The sequence below is a fragment of the Mercurialis annua genome, linkage group LG1-X, assembly GCF_937616625.2.
Source record: "Mercurialis annua linkage group LG1-X, ddMerAnnu1.2, whole genome shotgun sequence".
Classification (NCBI taxonomy): Eukaryota; Viridiplantae; Streptophyta; class Magnoliopsida; order Malpighiales; family Euphorbiaceae; genus Mercurialis; species Mercurialis annua.
The window spans coordinates 410,430-434,312 of NC_065570.1; the positions used below are offsets into that span (position 1 = coordinate 410,430).

The 23,883-nt window shown below is 32.4% G+C and overlaps 1 protein-coding gene and 2 long non-coding RNA genes across 3 annotated transcripts; all 3 read left to right on the forward strand.

Annotated features, from left to right (window-relative positions):
- The first annotated feature begins 391 nt into the window (after positions 1–391).
- Positions 392–3,484, forward strand: LOC126655963 (plant UBX domain-containing protein 4-like). Its single transcript, XM_050350385.2, has 4 exons — positions 392–600; positions 1,938–2,229; positions 2,603–2,698; positions 2,862–3,484. Exons 1-4 carry the CDS (start codon positions 458–460, stop codon positions 3,243–3,245), a joined length of 915 nt encoding a protein of 304 aa, XP_050206342.1. The 5' UTR covers positions 392–457; the 3' UTR covers positions 3,246–3,484.
- A 4,011-nt stretch (positions 3,485–7,495) lies between these two features.
- On the forward strand, positions 7,496–11,191 carry LOC130015326 (uncharacterized). Its single transcript, XR_008790363.1, has 3 exons — positions 7,496–8,109; positions 9,681–9,780; positions 11,003–11,191. It is a non-coding gene; the product is annotated as an uncharacterized LOC130015326 (long non-coding RNA).
- Positions 11,192–14,064: 2,873 nt separating this feature from the next.
- LOC130015327 (uncharacterized) lies at positions 14,065–17,760 on the forward strand. The gene is made up of 3 exons (XR_008790364.1): positions 14,065–14,678; positions 16,250–16,349; positions 17,572–17,760. It is a non-coding gene; the product is annotated as an uncharacterized LOC130015327 (long non-coding RNA).
- The last annotated feature ends 6,123 nt before the right edge of the window (positions 17,761–23,883 follow it).

Below are 23,883 nucleotides of genomic sequence, written 5' to 3' on the forward strand. Positions count from 1 at the left end.
GCAATGCCACTATTCGGTTTCCAACTCATTAATTTTCACCGGATTTTTAAACGGCGTGATAAAATGAGAAAACAAGCCAATTGTTTTCTTCTCAAAATTATAAATTTTATCTTCATTGATTATTTTATATTAAGTTCAAAATGAATCTTCGTCTAAAAATATAACCATATTTTAAAAATATAACTAGTGCATTAACCATAAAAGCATCTTGATATTGAATGTCCAAAACAAAATAAAATCCTACTAAATTATGGGATTATCTCCCAATTATATTTTAAAATTACTTAAAAAAAATTAAAATAATCCAAATCAAATAAAAAATAAAGTTATCATCACAATTTGATAAGAGGCATAAAAAGCAAAAGAATAATGTTGTTTGGTGTGACGCGCTTTGAAGAGAGCGTCTATAAGGAGACATGGGTACAAAATAGAAGGCAAACGAAAGAGCGCATCAAGAATGGCATCCAGAGACAAGAAACCAGCTAAATCATCCAACACTCGAGGTATCCGCACTCTCTCCGATCTCAACCGACGCACCGGTCCCGATTCCGACAGCGACGATGATGCTCCTCAAGAGTACTACACTGGCGGCGAGAAAAGGTCAATTTTACTTCTTCTTTTTTTAATCTCTCTCTACATACACTCAATTTGCTCAACTGACTACAAAATATGTGTAATTGAAAATTCAAATTGTTTTTGGAGTGTCTTATGAGTTGATGATGTGATGTGATCTATTTCATTCGATTATCTTATGTTTCTATTATGAAAAATTGTCTTGATTTGATTTCAATTCTTTAAAAGGGGCTTTTTTTTTGTTCAAAGCTATATATATAGAGGTAGGGGTGTACTTTAAGTAGAGCTTTTTTTTATTATTATTTTGAAGTAAATTGTGGTGCTGTATATTTGTGTTTTATGCTACTGGTTTGGATTGCATATTCTCTCTTCTTTTTGTAGCTAGCTTCTTTAGAACAAGTGGATTAGGTGAATTGGGGTAGCATCTTATGAGTTTTCTCTAGACCTAGAGATGAGGGGCCTACAATACTATATACGCGACTGCTGTGACCATGCGGCTATGATTTGCTCTTCATGTAATTGCTATAATTCTCTAGGATTATCATTGAGATTGAAAATCTATTTATTTTGGATTCTTCAATTCTCATTCACTTTTTTGGTAGCTATCTTTCTGAAAGGGGACCTGGATGATAACTCCATAGAGATAGGATGGTACTAGAATAATCTTGTGATACCTTATTTTGTTGAAAGATGTGCTGCATCCTCTATGCGGGCAAGACGAGTATCTCCATTGTTAAATCCCGGGCAGGAAGCATTTTTTGGTTGTAAAGTGTAAACTGAATGTAAAGCTTTTTTATTTTCAGCAAGTTGCTATTGTCATCTTGTTTTTAAGCTTTATATGAATTTGACGAACCTGCTTATGTGTTATTTGGCTTGATATATCTTTTTGTTAGAAATTTATTTTGTCTTTGCATGCGATGGATATTTGCAGTTCCGGAAATTTTTGTCTCTCTTAATATTAAGACAATGAATACTGGTATATTTTTATTGGTCCCTTAGTTTTGATTTAGGTGTTAGATCAGTTTATCAGACTAAAAGTTGTATTGTCTGCCTGCTAAAATAAGATGATTATTATAAATTGAACTCCAGATAGCTCATGAATTTCAGAAGTTTGATCTATCCAATTGGAAATATATTACGTGAGCAAACATATTTGTCTAGATTGTTAAGGGACATTGATTTCATTTTATCCTCAAATGTGAATTGTTGGAGTGGGATTGCAGCACCATATATATATTTCCCGTTCTTTGTTTAGTATACATGATTGAATACAATTATCTTGTCCTTATATATATATGTATATACATATTATCCTGTTTATTTATTCGTTTTGATGGCCTTGTGGCTTATACCTGTAACTGCAGTGGTATGCTTGTTCAAGATCCTCAAAAAGGTAATGGAAATGATGTAGATGCCATCTTTAATCAAGCCAGGCAACTGGGAGCTGTTGAAGGTCCCCTTGATCAGTTGGGTCCATCTTCAAGCTCAAGAAGCTTTAGTGGAACTGGTAGATTACTCTCAGGAGAAACTTTACCATCTGCTCCTCAGCAACCGGAGTCTGTTGTTCACAATATTGTTTTCTGGGCTAATGGTTTCACTGTGAATGATGGGCCTTTGAGGAGATTAGATGATCCTGAAAATGCACCTTTCTTAGAGGTAATAGCATGCATGTGTTTCAAATTCAGTGAGATTGCTAAAGTATCTGTCGAAAATAAAAACATATTGAAATAAGAAATTGGACTTTGGTGTTGGAGGTAGCTGACTTCTGATACTGTAGTTTCTATATAGTTTGTTATATATGTGAGAAAAATGGCAACCAAACACTTTTTTTTTTTGAAATTAAGTAAGCCTTAAGTTAGGAATGGAGACGATGGCTATTTGTTGATGACTTTTTGTATATGGTTTTGCCATCTGCAATTGCTTTATTTTGTGATGGGTATGCTGCTGCTTTCCACTCAATCAGTCTTTTCCCCTTTATTTTTTAAGCATGTCTTAATGGTGATATTATTTTCTTACATTTTTAATGTAGAGCATCAGAAAGTCTGAATGCCCAAAGGAGCTTGAGCCTGCAGATAGAAGGTCCTCAATTCATGTCAATTTAATAAGAAGGGATGAAAAGTGTCCTGTAAGTTACTTATTTCTTGAAGACTTGTGGAAATTGTATTTGTGGACAGCATCAAATCAATTTGTCTGGAACATATTGGACTTTTAATGTTGTACAGTTATGATACATGTTTGAAAAAGATTGTCATGAGCTTTACTGGAACTCTTTCTATATATGGTGGCAGGAACCGGAGAAGCAGAAACATGTTGCATTTCAAGGTGTGGGGAGAACACTAGGTAGCAGTAGTACTCCTGCAGAAACTGAAGGCTTAGTCGATTCAACTCCTCTTAGCACCGCTCCAACTCCTTCCGCTGGCCTAGTTGTGGATGATACATTGCCTTCGACTTCGATCCAGCTAAGGTTGGCAGATGGAAGCCGCCTGATTGGCCATTTTAACTACCACCATACAGTAAACGACATTCGAACTTTCATAAATGTATCAAGAGCTGGTGGTGCTCAGAATTATCAGCTGCAGCTGATGGGATTTCCGCCAAAGGTTCTAAATGACCCAACTCAAACAGTAGAGCAAGCTGGGCTGGCCAATTCAGTTGTTATTCAGAAATTCTAGCTAAGCCGGATTATGATTGTGAACTTGTTTTGTCAGTCATTAATATGCTGCTTATCGTATGTGGTCAAGCAATTCTAAGAACATATTGGACCTCCATCTCCATTTCCTATAAGATTGAGATGACTTTGATGGGTGGTTATATGATTATTGGAATTCGATTTTAAGGTCTAAATTGCTTCTGTACATTGTGTTAGTTTGTAATTATGTTGCTTTATGCACTTGTCTTATTTTTGCCATGATACCGATGATGTTTGTTCTTTCCTCATAACTAATAACTTGGCTGCAAAATCTCTTTTAACTTCATCTGCAAAAAGTATAAGTTGAAACTTATCTTTACTTTTTTCTCCTCTTTATCAGTGGCAGGGATCACCATTTAATTCGATTTCTGTACATAAAAATATTTATGCAGATGAGACTGACATTGGATACCTCTATCCATGGGCTTTTACTGATTTATCTTTATTTTTAAGCTCTGGTTTTTCTAGTCCAGATGTCTCTTGTCTTTAGAGCGTTTGCACCATGCTGTTAAATTTATTGGGATAATTAGAAGAATACCTAAATAGTGAAAATATTTGTATTTATTAACTAAAAAATCTTAATTTTATTTCTCTATCCAATCGTGTCAGGTATTTACTTTTTTATTCTCCGATTTATTTTTATACTCCATTTGTATTTTACAGCTTTTTCTTTTTCTTCTTTTTCTTTTTCTTCGTCTTCTTCAACTCATTTAAAGAAAAATAACTAACAATTCAGCAATTCAATTCAAAATCTTCAGCTCATAGCAATTAAACAAACTGATTTCTCTAATTTTAATATTATTTTTTAAAAAGTTATTGTAAGTTTCAAATTTAGTTTCCGATCCGCTCGAATTTTTAATTCGTAATCAAATCGCTTCAAACTTCATTTCGAATTCTAATCCAACGATCATAACTTTCTCCAAAAACAAAGAAAACTGTAGATTATTAATTTATTTGTTCTCATTAAAAATTTATTAAAAACGGTTTCAAACAGTTTCAAATACAGCTTCCATTGCAGTTCCAAATGCAGTTTCAAACGGTTTCAAAAAGTTTCTAAAACACCGTTTTATTATCATTTAAAAAAAGTTTATAGAATGGTTTCAAACAGTTTACAAGCGTTGCAAACAGATTCAAAAAAAAACAGCTTCAAACAGTTTACAAAGGTTTCAAACAGTTTACAAGCATTTCAAACATTTCATAAGCGTTTCAAACAGTTTAGAAGCGTTTCAAACAATTTTTTAAAAAAAGCTTCAAAAAGTTTACAAAAGTTTCAAACAGTTTCATAAAATACAATTTGCAACCTTTATCTAAATACAGTTTCAAAGAGTTTAAAAATATTTCAAACAGTTTACAAATGTTTCAAATAGTTAAAAAAATATATTTTCAATCAGCTTACAAAAATTTCAAAAATGGTTATAAAAGTTTCAAACAGTTTACAATGGTTTCAACCAGTTTTGTAATACCCCAAATATTTTAGAATAATTAAGTCGTGCCACGTGTCGTGAATTTCGATAGATTAAATTAAGAAGGATTTAATTTAATTATATCGGGAGTAAAGAATAATACTTATTAAGAGGATTAGCGGGAATTAAGAAAATAACTTCAGAAATTAATATTAAATAATTTATAAATCCCGTAATGGAAATTATTTCGCCAAAGTCCGCGAAATAATTTATAGTATTAGTGGTAAAAGTTTCGGGTCAATCGGAGACCTTTTAAAATTTGGACGCGGATGCGTTTTGGGTTAATTTGCAACTTTTGAAAAAGTTTAAGGGCTAAAATGTAAATTAGCCAATTGAGCCTCAAGAATAGAAATTAGAGGATTATTGACGAGAAATAATAATTTTAGAATCGTATTATTTATTTGGATATAAATAATACTTACGTAATTGAGTTAAAGTAATCATTAAGTTAAAATAGAAAGTTTAATAGAGAATTGGTTTAAGTTAAAGAGTTCAAGGACCAAAGTGTATCTTTGCCATAATTATATAGGAAATGAAGAAGGATCCAGCCTCACTTCTTCATCTCATTTCCTTCTTTCTCGCCGTTTCGTACGGTTCGTCGCGCGGTTTCCGTTTCTCGTCCGTTTTCGACGTTTAATAGCTCAAAACGATCGTATTTCAGTGGCGTATCACGGTAAGCTTGACGTTTTCTCATTTAAACGGATATATTTTGAGTTATATCGATTCAAAGTTTTAGGCCACGAAACGAATATATCATTTTAATCGATATTAGAATTGAATTATAGTGTTTTGAGGTTAGATTACGTGTTATACGTGTGTTTGGAGCGTTTTGGATCAAAAGCACGTCGGAAAAGCCGAAACATTATCAGTAAACACTATCGATATCCATCCAATAAACATTATCAGTAAGTTCCACAAAACAACTGGCACTAACGCTGTCAATATCAATCAAATCATCATTTTCTGTAAGTTATGCAATAATTGCAGCTTCGTGATGTTCGATCTTCCACGACACATTAGCTGAGGTTATTGCAACCTAGCAATAAACCCAAGTTGGAAAATCACGCATATTTATTCCAACACAATATTAGAATAAAACTCTTTGTCAATCCAATTCTATAGCTACTTACCTTTTCCATATTTTGATCTGAACGAATGTTGGGGCAGCGTACAAGATGATTACAAAATGGGCATCGCCAAGACAGCCTTGTTGAATTCATATTGACGTTTCTAAAATCAAAACACTTAAGAAAACAGTTAGCTACAAGTAGGCTCTCCAAACCAGGAACAAAAATTATGATACGAAAGAGAGCTTACCTGACGGAAAAAAGAATAAGAGAGGCTGGTGCAACCAAAAAAATAAAAAGGAGAAACTAGGCTCACGAAACCAGAAACAAATTTATGACAGGGGAAGAAACTTAATGAAGGACGAAAGAAAAGAAGAAAATCCCCAAATCATAATAAAATTTATGAATAGAGAAAGTGTTAATGTTAAAAATGTCTTTAAGTCTTCCCTTTTTATTTTAATTTGACTTTATGGGTTGGATCATTGGAAAGACGCTATTCATATAATATAAAGGCTGCAGAGTTATTGGTAAATGTGCAAAAGTTTATTTATTAAAAATTTAAATCAATTGCAAACATTTTTGAATTGGCTTAGTTTTTTAAACAATATATTAAAAGTTTATATTTGTAGATACATTTTAGTTTTAAAAAACAAAACTTTTAAATCTGAAATTAGTAATTTTAATAAATTTTTTGAAACATTTTTTTTAATCACGAGTCAGCTGAACGAGATAATCTGGATTGACGTAAACAACATACAACAAATTTGTTAGTGCATAAAATTATTAATAATTACAATTTCTCAAAAATTATTTCTTAACCGATAGTAGCTTGTATAATTCAGTTCAAAGCGATGAGTTATTGACTTGAATTGTTGTCCGATAGATTTAGGCTAGATAAATTTTATGTGATAAACTTGTAATGAAAATGACGGCTAATAATCACTCATCCCTCTTGATTTTTACCCTAAACTTCACTAAATCCCTATAGTTTCAAAAGCTTCTCTAAACCTTTGGATTTTGTGGCGGCGCTTATTCACGGTACTTTTGACGAAAATATTCTAACAAAAAAAATTGGAAGCTGGTGACGCCACGTCATCTAACATGTCATAAAAAAAATTTAAAAATTGAAAAACCCAAAATATCCCTGAAATAAGCCAATCAAACCAAAACTCAACAACATTCAATCTAACCAAACTAAAGTCTAACCAAGCTAATCAAACCACCATCCAATACAGTTACCACCACCTCCAGTACAGTTACCACCTCCTCATCTGCTGTCATTTGTCATCTCCGGCGACCATCTGTACTCAAGAACAGATGAAACAGATGATTTGTTTTTAGAACAGATCTGGAAATCAGATCTGTTCTAAGAACAGATGATTTGTTTTGAGAACAGATGGTGGTGACCGGATGTAATAACCCGGAATTTTGAATTATTAAATTAAGCTATATGTCGTAATTTGGACGATCGGGATTATAAGAAGTGATATTTAAATTCAAATGGAGAATTTAAATATTTAGAGAAGCCCATAAAAATATTGGAATCATAAGAAATTATTTTGGAAATTTTTGGATAAGTATAGTAATATGACAATTTTGGAATGACGAACTTCCAAAATTCATATCTTCCTATTCCGACATCGGAATTCGATGATCTATATGTCAAATCGAAGCTATCGACGTCCTCTTCAATTTTATAAATTTTATTTTATAAAATTTGAATGAGAAACAGTGCAGAAATTTAAAGAACAATCCAGCTCAAATCGAACCGCTGGGTTCGTCAGGATTTAGGTAACCAGGACTAAGGAAACGTATTATTTAAGTTCAAATTGAGAATTTAAATAATCGAGGAAGCTTATTAATATATTTGGAGTCCAAGGAATAAATTTGAGAATTTTTGGACGAAAAAGTATATTTTAGCCGGACTGCAATTGGACTGCAGAATTAATAAAGAAAATTCATTATAAAATAAAATAGACATCCCGAGATGATAATTTGGAGGTTAATATTCATGAAATACTATTCGGAAATTAATGAGAAAGTTTAATTTCGAATATTGCAAAAGTTACTTTTATTTACGAAATTGCCACAATGGCAAACTTGTAAATAATTGAAACATGATTTAATATCTAGATATTTTCTCTACTTAAACTTGGTGCCCAAGTTAATCCATCATCTTCTTCATTTTGTGGGTGCCGAATACTCCATAGCTCCCAACACAAAACCTTATACTTTTATTTTCTCTCAAAACTTTCTTCACGAAAATTGTCGGGAATATTGCGTAGATCGTGTATGTGTGTTTGCATGTTCGTTTGAGGTATAATTTCAAGCTCAAAACCTTACTTTTAGTTGCTGATGTTGGTTAAGTGTTAGAAACATGCATAGGATGGTTTATATGTGATGTTTGATGGTTGATTAACTAGTTTTAGTAATTGTTTATATGGGTTTCGGTTTTTAAATAATTTTTCCGTGAAAATTAAATTATTTATTTAAATTTCTGGGCTGATCTATATGTTGAGATTTATATATGCTTTAAAGTGTAATTTTTGTGGATTAAAAATGTTAATTAATTCGGGTGTTAATTTAAAGGTTTGAAATTCGATTTTTAATTGTTTTAAAGCTTAAAAATAGCTTAAAAATGGTAAATAAAGGGATTTTTAATTTCTGGAAATAATTTTATTTATGGATGAGTTATATTTGTGGTTGATGTTAATTAAATGGTTGATGGTGAATTTTTAGCGGTTTAATAATCGGGTTTAATTTTTAATAACTCTATTCGGCTAAAATTTGTGGAAAAAGGGTAAAACTGTCATTTTAAATTCTGGGCAGAAACTATTTATGAAAAAATTTATGAAATATGTTTGATAATTATTTGTGGAGTTTAAATGATTTTTGTGTAGTGTTTTGGTGGTTTAATAATCGGTTTTGATTATTAATTGTTTAATCGGTTTTAAATTATTAAAACCATGAAAAAATAATTTATTGTGATTTAGGGGCTGCTGTTTTTAAAATATTAAATTAAAATATGTATTGGTTGATTTTTGGGTGATTAAAATTGTGTAAAAATAATTTTTGAACGTTTTAACGGTTTTTTAAAGCTCATCGGAGTTTGACCGGAATCCGGTGACCGGAACTTGGTGACCGGAGTGATCAAACCATAGTTGGGATTCTGAGTTTGAGATTTGATGGTTTATTGTATTTGGTTAGATTTGGACTTGATTGTCAAAATTTAAAGTTTAGGGGTTAAAGTGTAATTTCCGTAAAAATGAAGGACCAACCAGTATTTTAACCAAAATTCCAGATTATAAATGTATATAATCCGATGTAGAATGATTTTAAGAATTTTAAATGATCTTGATGATTTTTGGAAAGATTTGGATGTTTTTGCTGAAAACTAGAGTTTTGGGTTAAATTGTACTTTTTTCAAAATTAAGGGGTTACATGGTATGATAGCCAAAGATTCCAGATTGTGTAAGTTAATAATCTGAGATAAAATAATTTTGTTGATTTTGAAATTTATCGATTTACGAAAGGACCTAAATGGTCAATTTTGAAAAGTTTGAGGGTATTTTGGTATTTTAACCAAAAGTGGAATTTAAGATAATACGGGGCTGTTTTAATAAATTTAAATAAATAACCTTGAAGTGAAAAGTGTTATTTGATATATAGAAATATATTTTATATATTAAAGTATATTTATGAAAAATGGTTTTGCGTGTTAAAAGAAATAAATAAAGAAAGTTTGAATGAATAAAAATATGGACTTATTAAATAAGAAATAATTTGAAGACTAGAATTAATTAATTAAATTTAATTAAGATGGTATAGAGTTAATTCTAGAGTTAGGATTTTATTAATTAAGAGAATTAATATTTTGATCCTAACTAGATTCGACAAGTTGTCGAGCTATCGAGTCGGAGGACCAAGGGAATTAACGGAGTTGTTTAAAGGAGCATTGACGGAGTAATACCGTAGTTAAACGGTTTCTGTGAGTACATGTTTTTACATTTCAGTATTCGTAAAGTCTCCTATTTTAATATACTATGTGATATATGTGTTGCGGTGTTATATGTTTACATGCTTTATATGGATGTATGTTTTATGCATATACTATATGTATATATTATTTTGATATACAAAGGTACACACATAGTTTTGAGAATTATTATGCATTTGCTTATGCTTGAATGTGTGTTACATCGGTTGGCTGTGCTATCGATGTCAGTTTATGTGTGTGTGTTACATCGGTTGGCTTCGCTATCGATGTCAGGATTGTGTGTGTGTGTTACATCGGTTGGCTTCGCTATCGATGTCAGGATTGTGTGTGTGTGTTACATCGGTTGGCTTCGCTATCGATGTCAGGTTGTGTGTGTGTGTTACATCGGTTGGCTTCGCTATCGATGTCAGGATTGTGTGTGTGTGTGTTACATCGGTTGGCTTCGCTATCGATGTCAGGATTGTGTGTGTGTGTTACATCGGTTGGCTTCGCTATCGATGTCAGGTTGTGTGTGTGTGTTACATCGGTTGGCTTCGCTATCGATGTCAGGATTGTGTGTGTGTTACATCGGTTGGCTTCGCTATCGATGTCAGGATTGTGTGTGTGTTACATCGGTTGGCTTCGCTATCGATGTCAGGTTGTGTGTGTGTGTTACATCGGTTGGCTTCGCTATCGATGTCAGGATTGTGTGTGTGTTACATCGGTTGGCTTCGCTATCGATGTCAGGATTGTATGTGTGTTACATCGGTTGGCTTCGCTATCGATGTCAGGTTGTGTGTGTGTGTTACATCGGTTGGCTTCGCTATCGGTGTCAGATAAATATGGTTGATCGGTTGGCTGTGCTATCGGTCCCATAATATTGTGTGTATGTTGTGGATATGGTTGATCGGTTGGCTGTGCTATCGGTCCCATAAGATTATGCATGTATGATGTGTTGATAAGTTTCGCCATCAATGTAGATGGACGAATTTAAGAAATGTGGTTTAATTTAAAGGTCAACGTATATGGTTGACATTCTTTGATATTGAAGTCTTGATTGAAATATGTTATGTGTGAGCTCAGGCTTCAATTGTTTTAAAGATATTTACAAAGGATTTCGAAAATACATAAAGTTATTTTAAATATAAAACGGTTTTTAACTTTATGAAATATTCATTTGTAACGGCATGAACTCACCAGTATATCTGACCCACGTTGTGGAATTATTTTTCAGGAAAGCTGGTCCGATTTTGATGAAGGCTTCCGAACGTTTATTTCTCGGAAGTCTACTTTGATAAAAGACTGTAAAGAAGGTTTTAAGTTCTAGTTGTCCGCAGTAGACTAGTATAGTCTTATTGTATTTAAATGTTTTAAAGCACATTTAAAACTCTGATGTTTTATCTCATCAGTTATTTAATAAATGTGTCATACATTTCTTTTAAAAGCGAAAAATTTATAGTGTTTTTCAGGCTTGCTACGGGTTTCGGAGCAACCACTCCCATTCCCTAGCGCCGGTCTCGACTCGAGATTTCGGGTCGTGACAAAGGTGGTATCAGAGCAGTTGGTCCAGTTACCTCTGCTAATATGTGAATTGAGTGCAGTTGGTCAGAGATACCACTGCTAGTTGTGTAGATGTTGTATGTACCTAGGAGCAATATACAATGTCACTAGGTTAAGTTAGGAATTACTGCGGATTATAGGATTTCCAGTCATGTCTTTTAAACGTTTTCATCGGTTTTTCAAATGTTTTTCAAAACGTCCTGTCCTATGTGTGGTGTCAGGATATGTGTTAGATATGTGTGTTAGCACAATATATGTTTGTGGTTACTCGAGTAAGCATTACGCTTTCGAGTATATAGTCTGCGAAGAGTTGTATACTCTCGAGACTCATATTATCTATGAAATGTGTGTTTATTATGAGTATGATTGATTGATTGATGTGGTATGTTTATAGCGTAATCACTGAAAGGAGTGATATGCTTTCGAATGTGATAAAGTCTGCGTAGAGAGATATACTCACGAGACTTGCGTTATGTGCTTTAGCCGAGAATTCCTAAATGAGTTGATTATCATTAGGATATGGCTTATATGTATGACATATGGTAATATGTGCGTTGTGAATTGTTTAATTGAATGATTATATGTTTTGATTGTTGTTTAGTCTACGTAGAGTGGTACACTCTCGAGGCTTATGGTATGTGTTATGATGGAGTAAATCATAAATGAATTGGGTTTTCTTTGAACCTAATTTTTATGTATTGGTGATGGCTATGATATGATTATGTGCATGTAATGTGATTGATTGTTGTGTGCATGCAATGGAATAGTGTATACGAAACGTATAGGACACATGAATTATAGCCATATATGAAATAGACAAATGAAATTGTTATTATAGCCTAATACGTAAAGTAAGAATGAGACGCGACTACGTATACGATAAAGACTTTGCGAACATGATACGTATATCATGTTATTAAGAACGCGTTTAGATTTCTTTGTGCTTTAGAATGGCCGAGCAAAGAAATACGCGAGCGCGTGCAAGCGCACGACGATTAAACGAGACTTTAGGAAAAGCCTTAGATAATGAACGTGTACCAGTTCAACCGGCGGATAGAGGCCGTGGACAAGGTAGAGGTCGAGAAGGACCTGTAACATATCAAGCTGGGAATGTGCAGGCACCAGGAATGCCGCAACAACCCAATGTTGATATACATCAGTTAGTAACAGAAGTTACGGATTGGTGGAGTTGTGTGTTAATAATAGGACAGTAGATGCAACACCAGCATGAGAAGAGAGAAATTTTGATAGAGATCTGGTGTTAGCATACGTAAAACTGAACCCAAAGGATTTTGATGGATCAAGTGATGCGTTAGACTTTTTGGAAGAAGTCGAGCAAAATGCTCATAGACTTCAAGCTAACGAAAGACAGACAATGTTGTTAATGGAGATGTCGATGAAAGGTCCAGCCAAGGATTGGTTTCGACAAGTAATTGGACCAATAATGGGTCATATAACATGGGCAGAGTTTGTGACCAGATATAAGGATTTCTTCTTACCGTTTGCGGTAATGGAAGGTTATCGAGACAAACTGTTATCGTTAACTCGAGGTAACAAATCTGTTCAGGAATATGTTACCGAGTTTAATCGATTGAGCAGATTTGCTCCAGACTTGATGGCAGATCGAGTCGGAGTAAACCCCATGTTTGTGAAGGGATTATGACCTCAGTTTATAGGACTGTTGAGTCAGAGAGACAGGAGTTTTGTGCAAGTTGTCGATGATGTAAGACAACTGGAAAGCACATTAATCCAATTTGGTAAAATTCCTGACCCGTCACAACTGAACGAAGTTAGAGATGAATGTTTTGGCTATGGAAACCAAACTTCAAGGCAAATAAGAGAAGAGAAGATAAAAATCTTTTGGAATAAGTGATTTTGCAGAGCCCTATGTCTATAGAAACTTACGATGGCGCCATTTTTATAAAAACAAATGTGTTTAATGAAAAAGGAATGTTTTATGAACACATGATTGTGCCCGGAGAAGATTTATGCCGGCATTGCATTGGCACGAATAGAATTGCATCACTACATTCATATTATGTTCACTATTAGGACATGCATCATGTACGTTATGTATGTTGAAAAAAAAAAAAAGAGTAATGTCATTGCAACTCTTGGTGATGAGAGAAGTCATCACACCGGTGCACAATTATGGCATGATTTTATAAGTGGAAAAATAAAGTGATTTTAAACAGATAAGTTTTTAACGTAAGTACGCTGAGACATTGGCTCTGTAATGTAAAGAAAGGAATAGGACAAGGAAAATATACCTTGTAAGGCCTAAATAAGGAGATATATTTATAGAGTAATGAACAATATGGTATGAAATATTCTGAGACTTAAATGGAAAAGTCTCCAAAGAAGTATTGATGATGTAGGAAAGAAAATGTTGGAGTGTAAGTGATATTATAATTCGAGGACGAATTATTTTAAGGAGGGGAGAATGTAATAACCCGGAATTTTGAATTATTAAATTAAGCTATATGTCGTAATTTGGACGATCGGGATTATAAGAAGTGATATTTAAATTCAAATGGAGAATTTAAATATTTAGAGAAGCCCATAAAAATATTGGAATCATAAGAAATTATTTTGGAAATTTTTGGATAAGTATAGTAATATGACAATTTTGGAATGACGAACTTCCAAAATTCATATCTTCCTATTCCGACATCGGAATTCGATGATCTATATGTCAAATCGAAGCTATCGACGTCCTCTTCAATTTTATAAATTTTATTTTATAAAATTTGAATGAGAAACAGTGCAGAAATTTAAAGAACAATCCAGCTCAAATCGAACCGCTGGGTTCGTCAGGATTTAGGTAACCAGGACTAAGGAAACGTATTATTTAAGTTCAAATTGAGAATTTAAATAATCGAGGAAGCTTATTAATATATTTGGAGTCCAAGGAATAAATTTGAGAATTTTTGGACGAAAAAGTATATTTTAGCCGGACTGCAATTGGACTGCAGAATTAATAAAGAAAATTCATTATAAAATAAAATAGACATCCCGAGATGATAATTTGGAGGTTAATATTCATGAAATACTATTCGGAAATTAATGAGAAAGTTTAATTTCGAATATTGCAAAAGTTACTTTTATTTACGAAATTGCCACAATGGCAAACTTGTAAATAATTGAAACATGATTTAATATCTAGATATTTTCTCTACTTAAACTTGGTGCCCAAGTTAATCCATCATCTTCTTCATTTTGTGGGTGCCGAATACTCCATAGCTCCCAACACAAAACCTTATACTTTTATTTTCTCTCAAAACTTTCTTCACGAAAATTGTCGGGAATATTGCGTAGATCGTGTATGTGTGTTTGCATGTTCGTTTGAGGTATAATTTCAAGCTCAAAACCTTACTTTTAGTTGCTGATGTTGGTTAAGTGTTAGAAACATGCATAGGATGGTTTATATGTGATGTTTGATGGTTGATTAACTAGTTTTAGTAATTGTTTATATGGGTTTCGGTTTTTAAATAATTTTTCCGTGAAAATTAAATTATTTATTTAAATTTCTGGGCTGATCTATATGTTGAGATTTATATATGCTTTAAAGTGTAATTTTTGTGGATTAAAAATGTTAATTAATTCGGGTGTTAATTTAAAGGTTTGAAATTCGATTTTTAATTGTTTTAAAGCTTAAAAATAGCTTAAAAATGGTAAATAAAGGGATTTTTAATTTCTGGAAATAATTTTATTTATGGATGAGTTATATTTGTGGTTGATGTTAATTAAATGGTTGATGGTGAATTTTTAGCGGTTTAATAATCGGGTTTAATTTTTAATAACTCTATTCGGCTAAAATTTGTGGAAAAAGGGTAAAACTGTCATTTTAAATTCTGGGCAGAAACTATTTATGAAAAAATTTATGAAATATGTTTGATAATTATTTGTGGAGTTTAAATGATTTTTGTGTAGTGTTTTGGTGGTTTAATAATCGGTTTTGATTATTAATTGTTTAATCGGTTTTAAATTATTAAAACCATGAAAAAATAATTTATTGTGATTTAGGGGCTGCTGTTTTTAAAATATTAAATTAAAATATGTATTGGTTGATTTTTGGGTGATTAAAATTGTGTAAAAATAATTTTTGAACGTTTTAACGGTTTTTTAAAGCTCATCGGAGTTTGACCGGAATCCGGTGACCGGAACTTGGTGACCGGAGTGATCAAACCATAGTTGGGATTCTGAGTTTGAGATTTGATGGTTTATTGTATTTGGTTAGATTTGGACTTGATTGTCAAAATTTAAAGTTTAGGGGTTAAAGTGTAATTTCCGTAAAAATGAAGGACCAACCAGTATTTTAACCAAAATTCCAGATTATAAATGTATATAATCCGATGTAGAATGATTTTAAGAATTTTAAATGATCTTGATGATTTTTGGAAAGATTTGGATGTTTTTGCTGAAAACTAGAGTTTTGGGTTAAATTGTACTTTTTTCAAAATTAAGGGGTTACATGGTATGATAGCCAAAGATTCCAGATTGTGTAAGTTAATAATCTGAGATAAAATAATTTTGTTGATTTTGAAATTTATCGATTTACGAAAGGACCTAAATGGTCAATTTTGAAAAGTTTGAGGGTATTTTGGTATTTTAACCAAAAGTGGAATTTAAGATAATACGGGGCTGTTTTAATAAATTTAAATAAATAACCTTGAAGTGAAAAGTGTTATTTGATATATAGAAATATATTTTATATATTAAAGTATATTTATGAAAAATGGTTTTGCGTGTTAAAAGAAATAAATAAAGAAAGTTTGAATGAATAAAAATATGGACTTATTAAATAAGAAATAATTTGAAGACTAGAATTAATTAATTAAATTTAATTAAGATGGTATAGAGTTAATTCTAGAGTTAGGATTTTATTAATTAAGAGAATTAATATTTTGATCCTAACTAGATTCGACAAGTTGTCGAGCTATCGAGTCGGAGGACCAAGGGAATTAACGGAGTTGTTTAAAGGAGCATTGACGGAGTAATACCGTAGTTAAACGGTTTCTGTGAGTACATGTTTTTACATTTCAGTATTCGTAAAGTCTCCTATTTTAATATACTATGTGATATATGTGTTGCGGTGTTATATGTTTACATGCTTTATATGGATGTATGTTTTATGCATATACTATATGTATATATTATTTTGATATACAAAGGTACACACATAGTTTTGAGAATTATTATGCATTTGCTTATGCTTGAATGTGTGTTACATCGGTTGGCTGTGCTATCGATGTCAGTTTATGTGTGTGTGTTACATCGGTTGGCTTCGCTATCGATGTCAGGATTGTGTGTGTGTGTTACATCGGTTGGCTTCGCTATCGATGTCAGGATTGTGTGTGTGTGTTACATCGGTTGGCTTCGCTATCGATGTCAGGTTATGTGTGTGTGTTACATCGGTTGGCTTCGCTATCGATGTCAGGATTGTGTGTGTGTGTGTTACATCGGTTGGCTTCGCTATCGATGTCAGGATTGTGTGTGTGTGTTACATCGGTTGGCTTCGCTATCGATGTCAGGTTGTGTGTGTGTGTTACATCGGTTGGCTTCGCTATCGATGTCAGGATTGTGTGTGTGTTACATCGGTTGGCTTCGCTATCGATGTCAGGATTGTGTGTGTGTTACATCGGTTGGCTTCGCTATCGATGTCAGGTTGTGTGTGTGTGTTACATCGGTTGGCTTCGCTATCGATGTCAGGATTGTGTGTGTGTTACATCGGTTGGCTTCGCTATCGATGTCAGGATTGTATGTGTGTTACATCGGTTGGCTTCGCTATCGATGTCAGGTTGTGTGTGTGTGTTACATCGGTTGGCTTCGCTATCGATGTCAGATAAATATGGTTGATCGGTTGGCTGTGCTATCGGTCCCATAATATTGTGTGTATGTTGTGGATATGGTTGATCGGTTGGCTGTGCTATCGGTCCCATAAGATTATGCATGTATGATGTGTTGATAAGTTTCGCCATCAATGTAGATGGACGAATTTAAGAAATGTGGTTTAATTTAAAGGTCAACGTATATGGTTGACATTCTTTGATATTGAAGTCTTGATTGAAATATGTTATGTGTGAGCTCAGGCTTCAATTGTTTTAAAGATATTTACAAAGGATTTCGAAAATACATAAAGTTATTTTAAATATAAAACGGTTTTTAACTTTATGAAATATTCATTTGTAACGGCATGAACTCACCAGTATATCTGACCCACGTTGTGGAATTATTTTTCAGGAAAGCTGGTCCGATTTTGATGAAGGCTTCCGAACGTTTATTTCTCGGAAGTCTACTTTGATAAAAGACTGTAAAGAAGGTTTTAAGTTCTAGTTGTCCGCAGTAGACTAGTATAGTCTTATTGTATTTAAATGTTTTAAAGCACATTTAAAACTCTGATGTTTTATCTCATCAGTTATTTAATAAATGTGTCATACATTTCTTTTAAAAGCGAAAAATTTATAGTGTTTTTCAGGCTTGCTACGGGTTTCGGAGCAACCACTCCCATTCCCTAGCGCCGGTCTCGACTCGAGATTTCGGGTCGTGACACCGGAGGTGGAGGCCGGACCGGCAGCGGAGGCGGCGGACGATGGTTGTTGGCCAGATGGTTTGATTCAATTTTGTGTCGTTAAATTTGGGTTTGGTTAGATTAAGTTTGGTTTAATTTTGATTTGGTTAAACTAAGGGAGTTTTGGGGTTTTTAAAAATTTTGGATTTATGATGACGTGGCGTCGTCAATTTTTTTTTTGCCGCCAAATTTTTTTGTAGGGGTAGTTTTGTCCATAAGTATTGTAAATGAGAGCCGACATAAAATCAGGGGGGCTAAAGTTTAGGATAAAGGTCGAGGGGATGGGTGATTATTAGCCGAAAATGACAGTATTAACTATGATTCTTCAAGTTACTTCCATATGGTCTTATGCATTTGTTATAAAAATCTTGTTTTAAGAAAATATTGAATAACTTAATTTCAAATTTCAAATTAGATTTTAATTTTAAGAGATCGACTAGTACGTCAAAGACTTTATGGTCTTATTTGGGACCCTGGAATATTAGAATGTCTGGCATTGCTAGAGAGCATGAAATGGGCAATTCAGAACAGTTGGAAAAATGTTGTTTTTGAAGTTGCCCTTCAAATATCCACTATCATTAATAGCCACCGCTGTACGGTGGCTGCAATCAAGGGTATTTTTCAAAATATATGGCATTTTCAGCAATTCTTCAACAACACAAGATTTCAATATGTTTCGCGCAATCAAAACAAAAAAGCTCACAATTGGGTCCAAGAGGTAAAGCGCAACAAAGCCTATCTGGGCTTCAGTTAGGAATGTAAATCTTTCTTTTCCTCTTGTACTTTCTATATTTGTTGTATTTTCTATATCTCCAACAAAAAAAATTCATTTCAGTCTACATTTGCATTATAGGTGCACTATCATGAATTTATTTAATTTTATATGAAATTGAATCTTATTGGAACAAATAGTTTACGTTAATTGTTTATAGGTTTGCAAACCATAAGATATCTTATGACTAGATTGATTATGAATTACTCCCTCCGTCCCATTTAAGAAGGGACATATCCCATTTTTATTTGTCCCACTTAAGAAGGCCATATCGTGTTTTTTGTGACAATTTATATGAATTTTCCTTTTTTACCCCCTTTTCTCTTTCCATAATTAATGACTATTAGTGTATACCCAAAATAAAACACTATCATAAATAGGGGTAAAATAAGAAAACACTATAATAATCAATGCTTTCTTAATATATGTGAAAAAGTCATTTGTCCCTTCTTAAACGGGAAGGAGGGAGTAATTTATAGAACGAAATTTTGGATTGTGAAAAAGAAAAAAAAAAGACGAACTTGACTACAATGAATTAGAAAATACACTTAAGAAGAGTTTCTAACTAGTGATCAAGAGTCAAATTTTTAATCTTCTGATGGTTTGTTTGATTTAATTTACAACTTTAGTTTTTGTTATTCAAACTATTACACGACAATGAATCTTATTTTACATTATTTGCTAGTTGACAAGGAAGATGATGCGAATGTAACGGTGTCTCAAAAAGAAATGATTTTGCTTTTTGCTTGTTTGAAAAATATAAATCAGTAGGTAAGCATGAGGCCGCAAGTTTCTAGCAAAATGACTTGTATTCTATTTCTCAAAGTTCTAATATTTTGTGTCTTGTCATTACATAATTCTTTTTTTATATATATAAATATCATTACATAATTTTTTCATTATAAAAATTAAACATACACAAACAATGCTGAAAATTTATATACGATTATATAATTAATTACATTCAAGTTTGATTGTGCATTTTGATTAAGGTATTCATGCTTGTAATGTGTTTGATGTATGTAGATAAATATTGAGATTAATATATACTTTCATATTCTTTAAAATTTTAATACTATAATTATATAAAATTAAAATAAATTATTAAAATTAAAAAATTCAAGCTAATATGGTTAGAATGATCGAATCATGAACACTCAATAAAATTGATTCAATCTCTGGTCTGGTATTAAAAATATTGTAAGATAACCGTAGGAAGCACCATAAATGAATGAGAAGAAGGTCTATATGGCCCTTAGACTTGTATCTCGGGATCAAATAAATTATTTTTAATTTTTGTTTTGTCAATTCGACCTTCAAACTAGTGTTTTTGGATCTAATATTACTCTTTTTACTCAATTAGATCCCAAATTCTCTTAATTTAGGTCATATAACCCCTAATATATGTATCTTAAACACGTGACTTGTTTGATCTCGAGTCGCAAGTTTGATGATCTAATTCACCTAGAAATATAAATTTGTAGATCTAATTGACTGGAAAAATTTAAAAGTTACTTATTTGATTAGATACACAAAATCAAAAGCCGAAATGAGACTTATAAATGAATACTAAATTAAGTTTTTTTAATAAAGGTCGTCTTTTTAAAGAGGTAAAAGTCTATTATAAACCAATGATAGTAAACATGTGATATCAAGGGATTGAGATTCTCTCAAGTTGAGGGGGTTATGTTCACGATCTACACCGTTCATTGTACAATGAACGGTGTAGATTAATTTGATTAAAATTTTACTTTTTTGATCTACACCGTTCATTTTACAATGAATGGTGTAGATCGTGAACATGACCCCCTCAAGTTCAAAATGAACTTGAGAGAATCCCAATCCGATATCAAGAGGAGGAAGAAACTCACTGTAATATCCCGTAATATTTTATATTTTTTTTACTATTAAATTCCGACATTTTTCCCGGTCGTTTTGAAATAATCTCGATATTAGTGGCTTGGTTCGAGTTGTTTGGTTTGGGTGTGATTTATTGGTTTAACCAATTATGTTTTCGGAAACAGATTTTGTTTTAATTATAATTTTTGAATCTCGAGCGATTTAATTAGTAAAGTGAAAACAATAAATGTTTTATAATTATGTTGTTTCCGAAAAACTTAAAATGGCTAAATTACAATTTAGTCCCTGAACTTAGTTATAACTTAATTAAGTGGATTTTTTGATTAATAACTTTGTATTTTGATTTTAATTATAAAAAAAGCGATTAAATTGATTTTGGATATCAAATTGGCTAAAGTTCAATTTAGTCCTTATTTGGCAAAAGTACGATTTAGTCCCTAGATTTTTATTAACTTAAAATGATTAAGTTTTCGATTTGTAACTTGGGTTACTTAGAATTGAAGTTATTGAGTTCCGTTTTTAAAATGGATTATTATTTTGTTAAATTGTTTTATAAAGATAAACTCGGGTTTATATTTGATAAACGTTTTGAGTCGGATTAGACTTGGGTCATCCGACAAGTGAGGTTAGCTTGGTAGTTATTTGGTAACTCGACAAACCCACTATTTGTAAATTATTTATTATTTAAAGTTATTAAATAATATTTATAAATTGGATTTTAAGCGGGAACTCAATAGACTTATATTAATTGGGCTTTATTACCTTTTGGATATATTTGTGTTATTTTGGATTGTTTAATTACTACGTGATTATTTGTGCTAGTCTTATGTGGTGTCTAGTACTCTCTAGAGTTAGGGTCTGATTTTAATAATTATTTTATTTGTCTAGACTCGTCTACTGTTCGTGCTTCAGAGGCGAACCAGAGTTAGTTGCTTGCCGGTATTTCACGCGGATTAGCAAGCAGTGAGTTTATATTTACTATTTACCGCTTTATTAAGTAAATTGTATTTTAATATTAAATATATATACTGTACGTATATTTCGAACTGTTTTATTATTATGGCTCTTAGTTGGAACGTGCTACCTAATGGGCATCATTAGGACTGCGTGCGCACCGGTATTGATCTGGGTAAGGTATATATGGAAAAGTGGTAACTCGGTGTGAGCATAGCTCTCGGGACCAGGTAGAGTAACTCGGTGTAGCTCAGCTCTCGGGACTCTGGTATAAGTGTGGTCAGTGGTAACTCGGTGTAGCTCAGCTCTCGGGACCAGACCTATTGGATTATGATTATTATTTAGAATTGTGGATTAGGGTTCCAACTATTATCCGTAATATCGTTATTAAATGTTTTAAATGTTTTAAAGGTTTTCCACTTAATAAATGTAGATAGTGGTATGAACTCATCTCAGTATATCTGACCCCGTTGTTTTCCCAATTTTCCCCAGGGTTATGATCTGAGAGAGTCTGGTGATCTCCGCATTTACTTTTCTTCGGAGGTTTCCTTTTATTCTAATAGAAACTGTCAACTATTTTATTCTTAGACCGCAGTAGTTGACTAGACGTCTTTACTATTATTACAGTTGTTTTGTCGGATTGGTTCGACTGGTTATATTGCTTGGGCATGTTATATTATTATATTGGTTTATGATAAATCTATTTTAGACTTAGAATTGAATATGTATGTTATATTAATTGTTGATTATTATAACTGCTAGTTTAGGCTGAAGTCTCGGTTGCCCCCGAGCATTGGTTTTCTGCAGGTTTATGTGTTTATGCTTTATATGGGAGGCTAGCTACGGGTTTCGGTACTACATTATCCATACCCTAGCGCCGGTCGCGATTCATGAAAATGGGTCGTGACACTCACAGTCCTACTTGACGGGCATAGGAATAGCAGACTTCGTTAAAGTACAAGCCGCATTATTCGCGGTACTCTTAACAAAATTAGAAGACAAGCTACAGCAGCTTAAAAGAAAGAAATTTTTTCTATGACAAGATCACCAAAAGATTTATCATGAAAACCAAAATTCAAGTCACAGATATTATTAAGAGCATCTGATTCGATAATTTTAGAGCGCCAATCTTTATTTAGAACCCAATTCAAAACTTATCTGATTAAAAGAGATTAAGTGATATGATGATTTAGCTAACACATGAAGGTTCTAATGCAAGCGCCCAGTATACGACCATTGTGGACTCTAACAATCCAAGCAAGTTTTGCAGATAAAAGTCCTTCAGGATGGCAGTTAATTTAAATAAAGCCATGATCCAGCTTGCTCCATTTATCACCAGACAAAGGACTAAGCAGCATATCACCAAAAACTAGTTTAGGCCATCTCCAACAGCACACCAAATTGCCAATTTGGTGTGCAAATCCTCTCCAACAATACTCTATATCGAACTCAATTATAGTGTACCTTATTTTTTTACTCTATATATAGAGTCACTCTATTATAGTGTACCTTAAAATAGAGTACTGTTGAAGAACAAAATAGAGTAACTCTATTTTATTTTTGATTTTCTATTTTATTATAAATTTCATTATTAAACATTTGTTAGTTTTTGTTACAATATAGTCCAAATTAAGAATGTTCGATTTAATCGGAAATTTAAATATGTAACATTAAGTAATTTTTTGTATTAATTAATTGAACTCTTTATAAATAAAATATATGTAATGTTTTTTATTATTTAATTAATATTTTTTAAATTAGCAAACATAGTTAAAAATACATATATAAACATATTTAATAAATATATTATTAAAATTAATAATATATTTTATTATAAATAAATATATGAATGTATTTTGTAAATGTTGAATAGTTCATGGGTGTAAGTGTAAAATGTTTAAAATTTTATTGTTCAGGAATATGCTGAGAATATTTTTTAGAGTGAAAAATAGAGTTAGTTGTTTGAGATGAAATACTGCAGCAGTGTAGTTTTAGTGTAAAAATCACACTATTTTGAGGGTTATTGTTGGAGATGCCCTTATGGATGCATGTGCTGTTATTAAGTATCGATTTCTCAAAATATATTTTATTTGCAATGTTATGTTGCATTATCACAACCGTTTTTTCAGCTACTGATCAGGAAATACAATCAAATTGGAAACAAAGTAAACTGACATAAAATTCAAAATATATATCTTAAACAAAACAAGCATGACTAACACCACGCAGCTGTAAAAATTGATAAACTGCCAATTACGTACCTTGGGTTTCCTTTATCCCTAAAATCGATTAAAGCTAAACATTGGGATCCGATTATTAGCAATTTTTCATCACAATTGGCGGGTTGGAAAGGAAAATTGCTATCTCCTGCGGGTAGACTTTTCGTGATCAAGTCCGT

Bases quoted from the DNA above. Each gene is read 5' to 3' on its own strand.
- LOC126655963 (XM_050350385.2), top strand. From the start codon at position 458: ATGGCATCCAGAGACAAGAAACCAGCTAAATCATCCAACACTCGAGGT. The intron at 601-1,937 runs GTCAATTTTACT...CTGTAACTGCAG, and splicing joins TACACTGGCGGCGAGAAAAG to TGGTATGCTTGTTCAAGATC. The intron at 2,699-2,861 runs GTAAGTTACTTA...ATATGGTGGCAG, and splicing joins GAAGGGATGAAAAGTGTCCT to GAACCGGAGAAGCAGAAACA.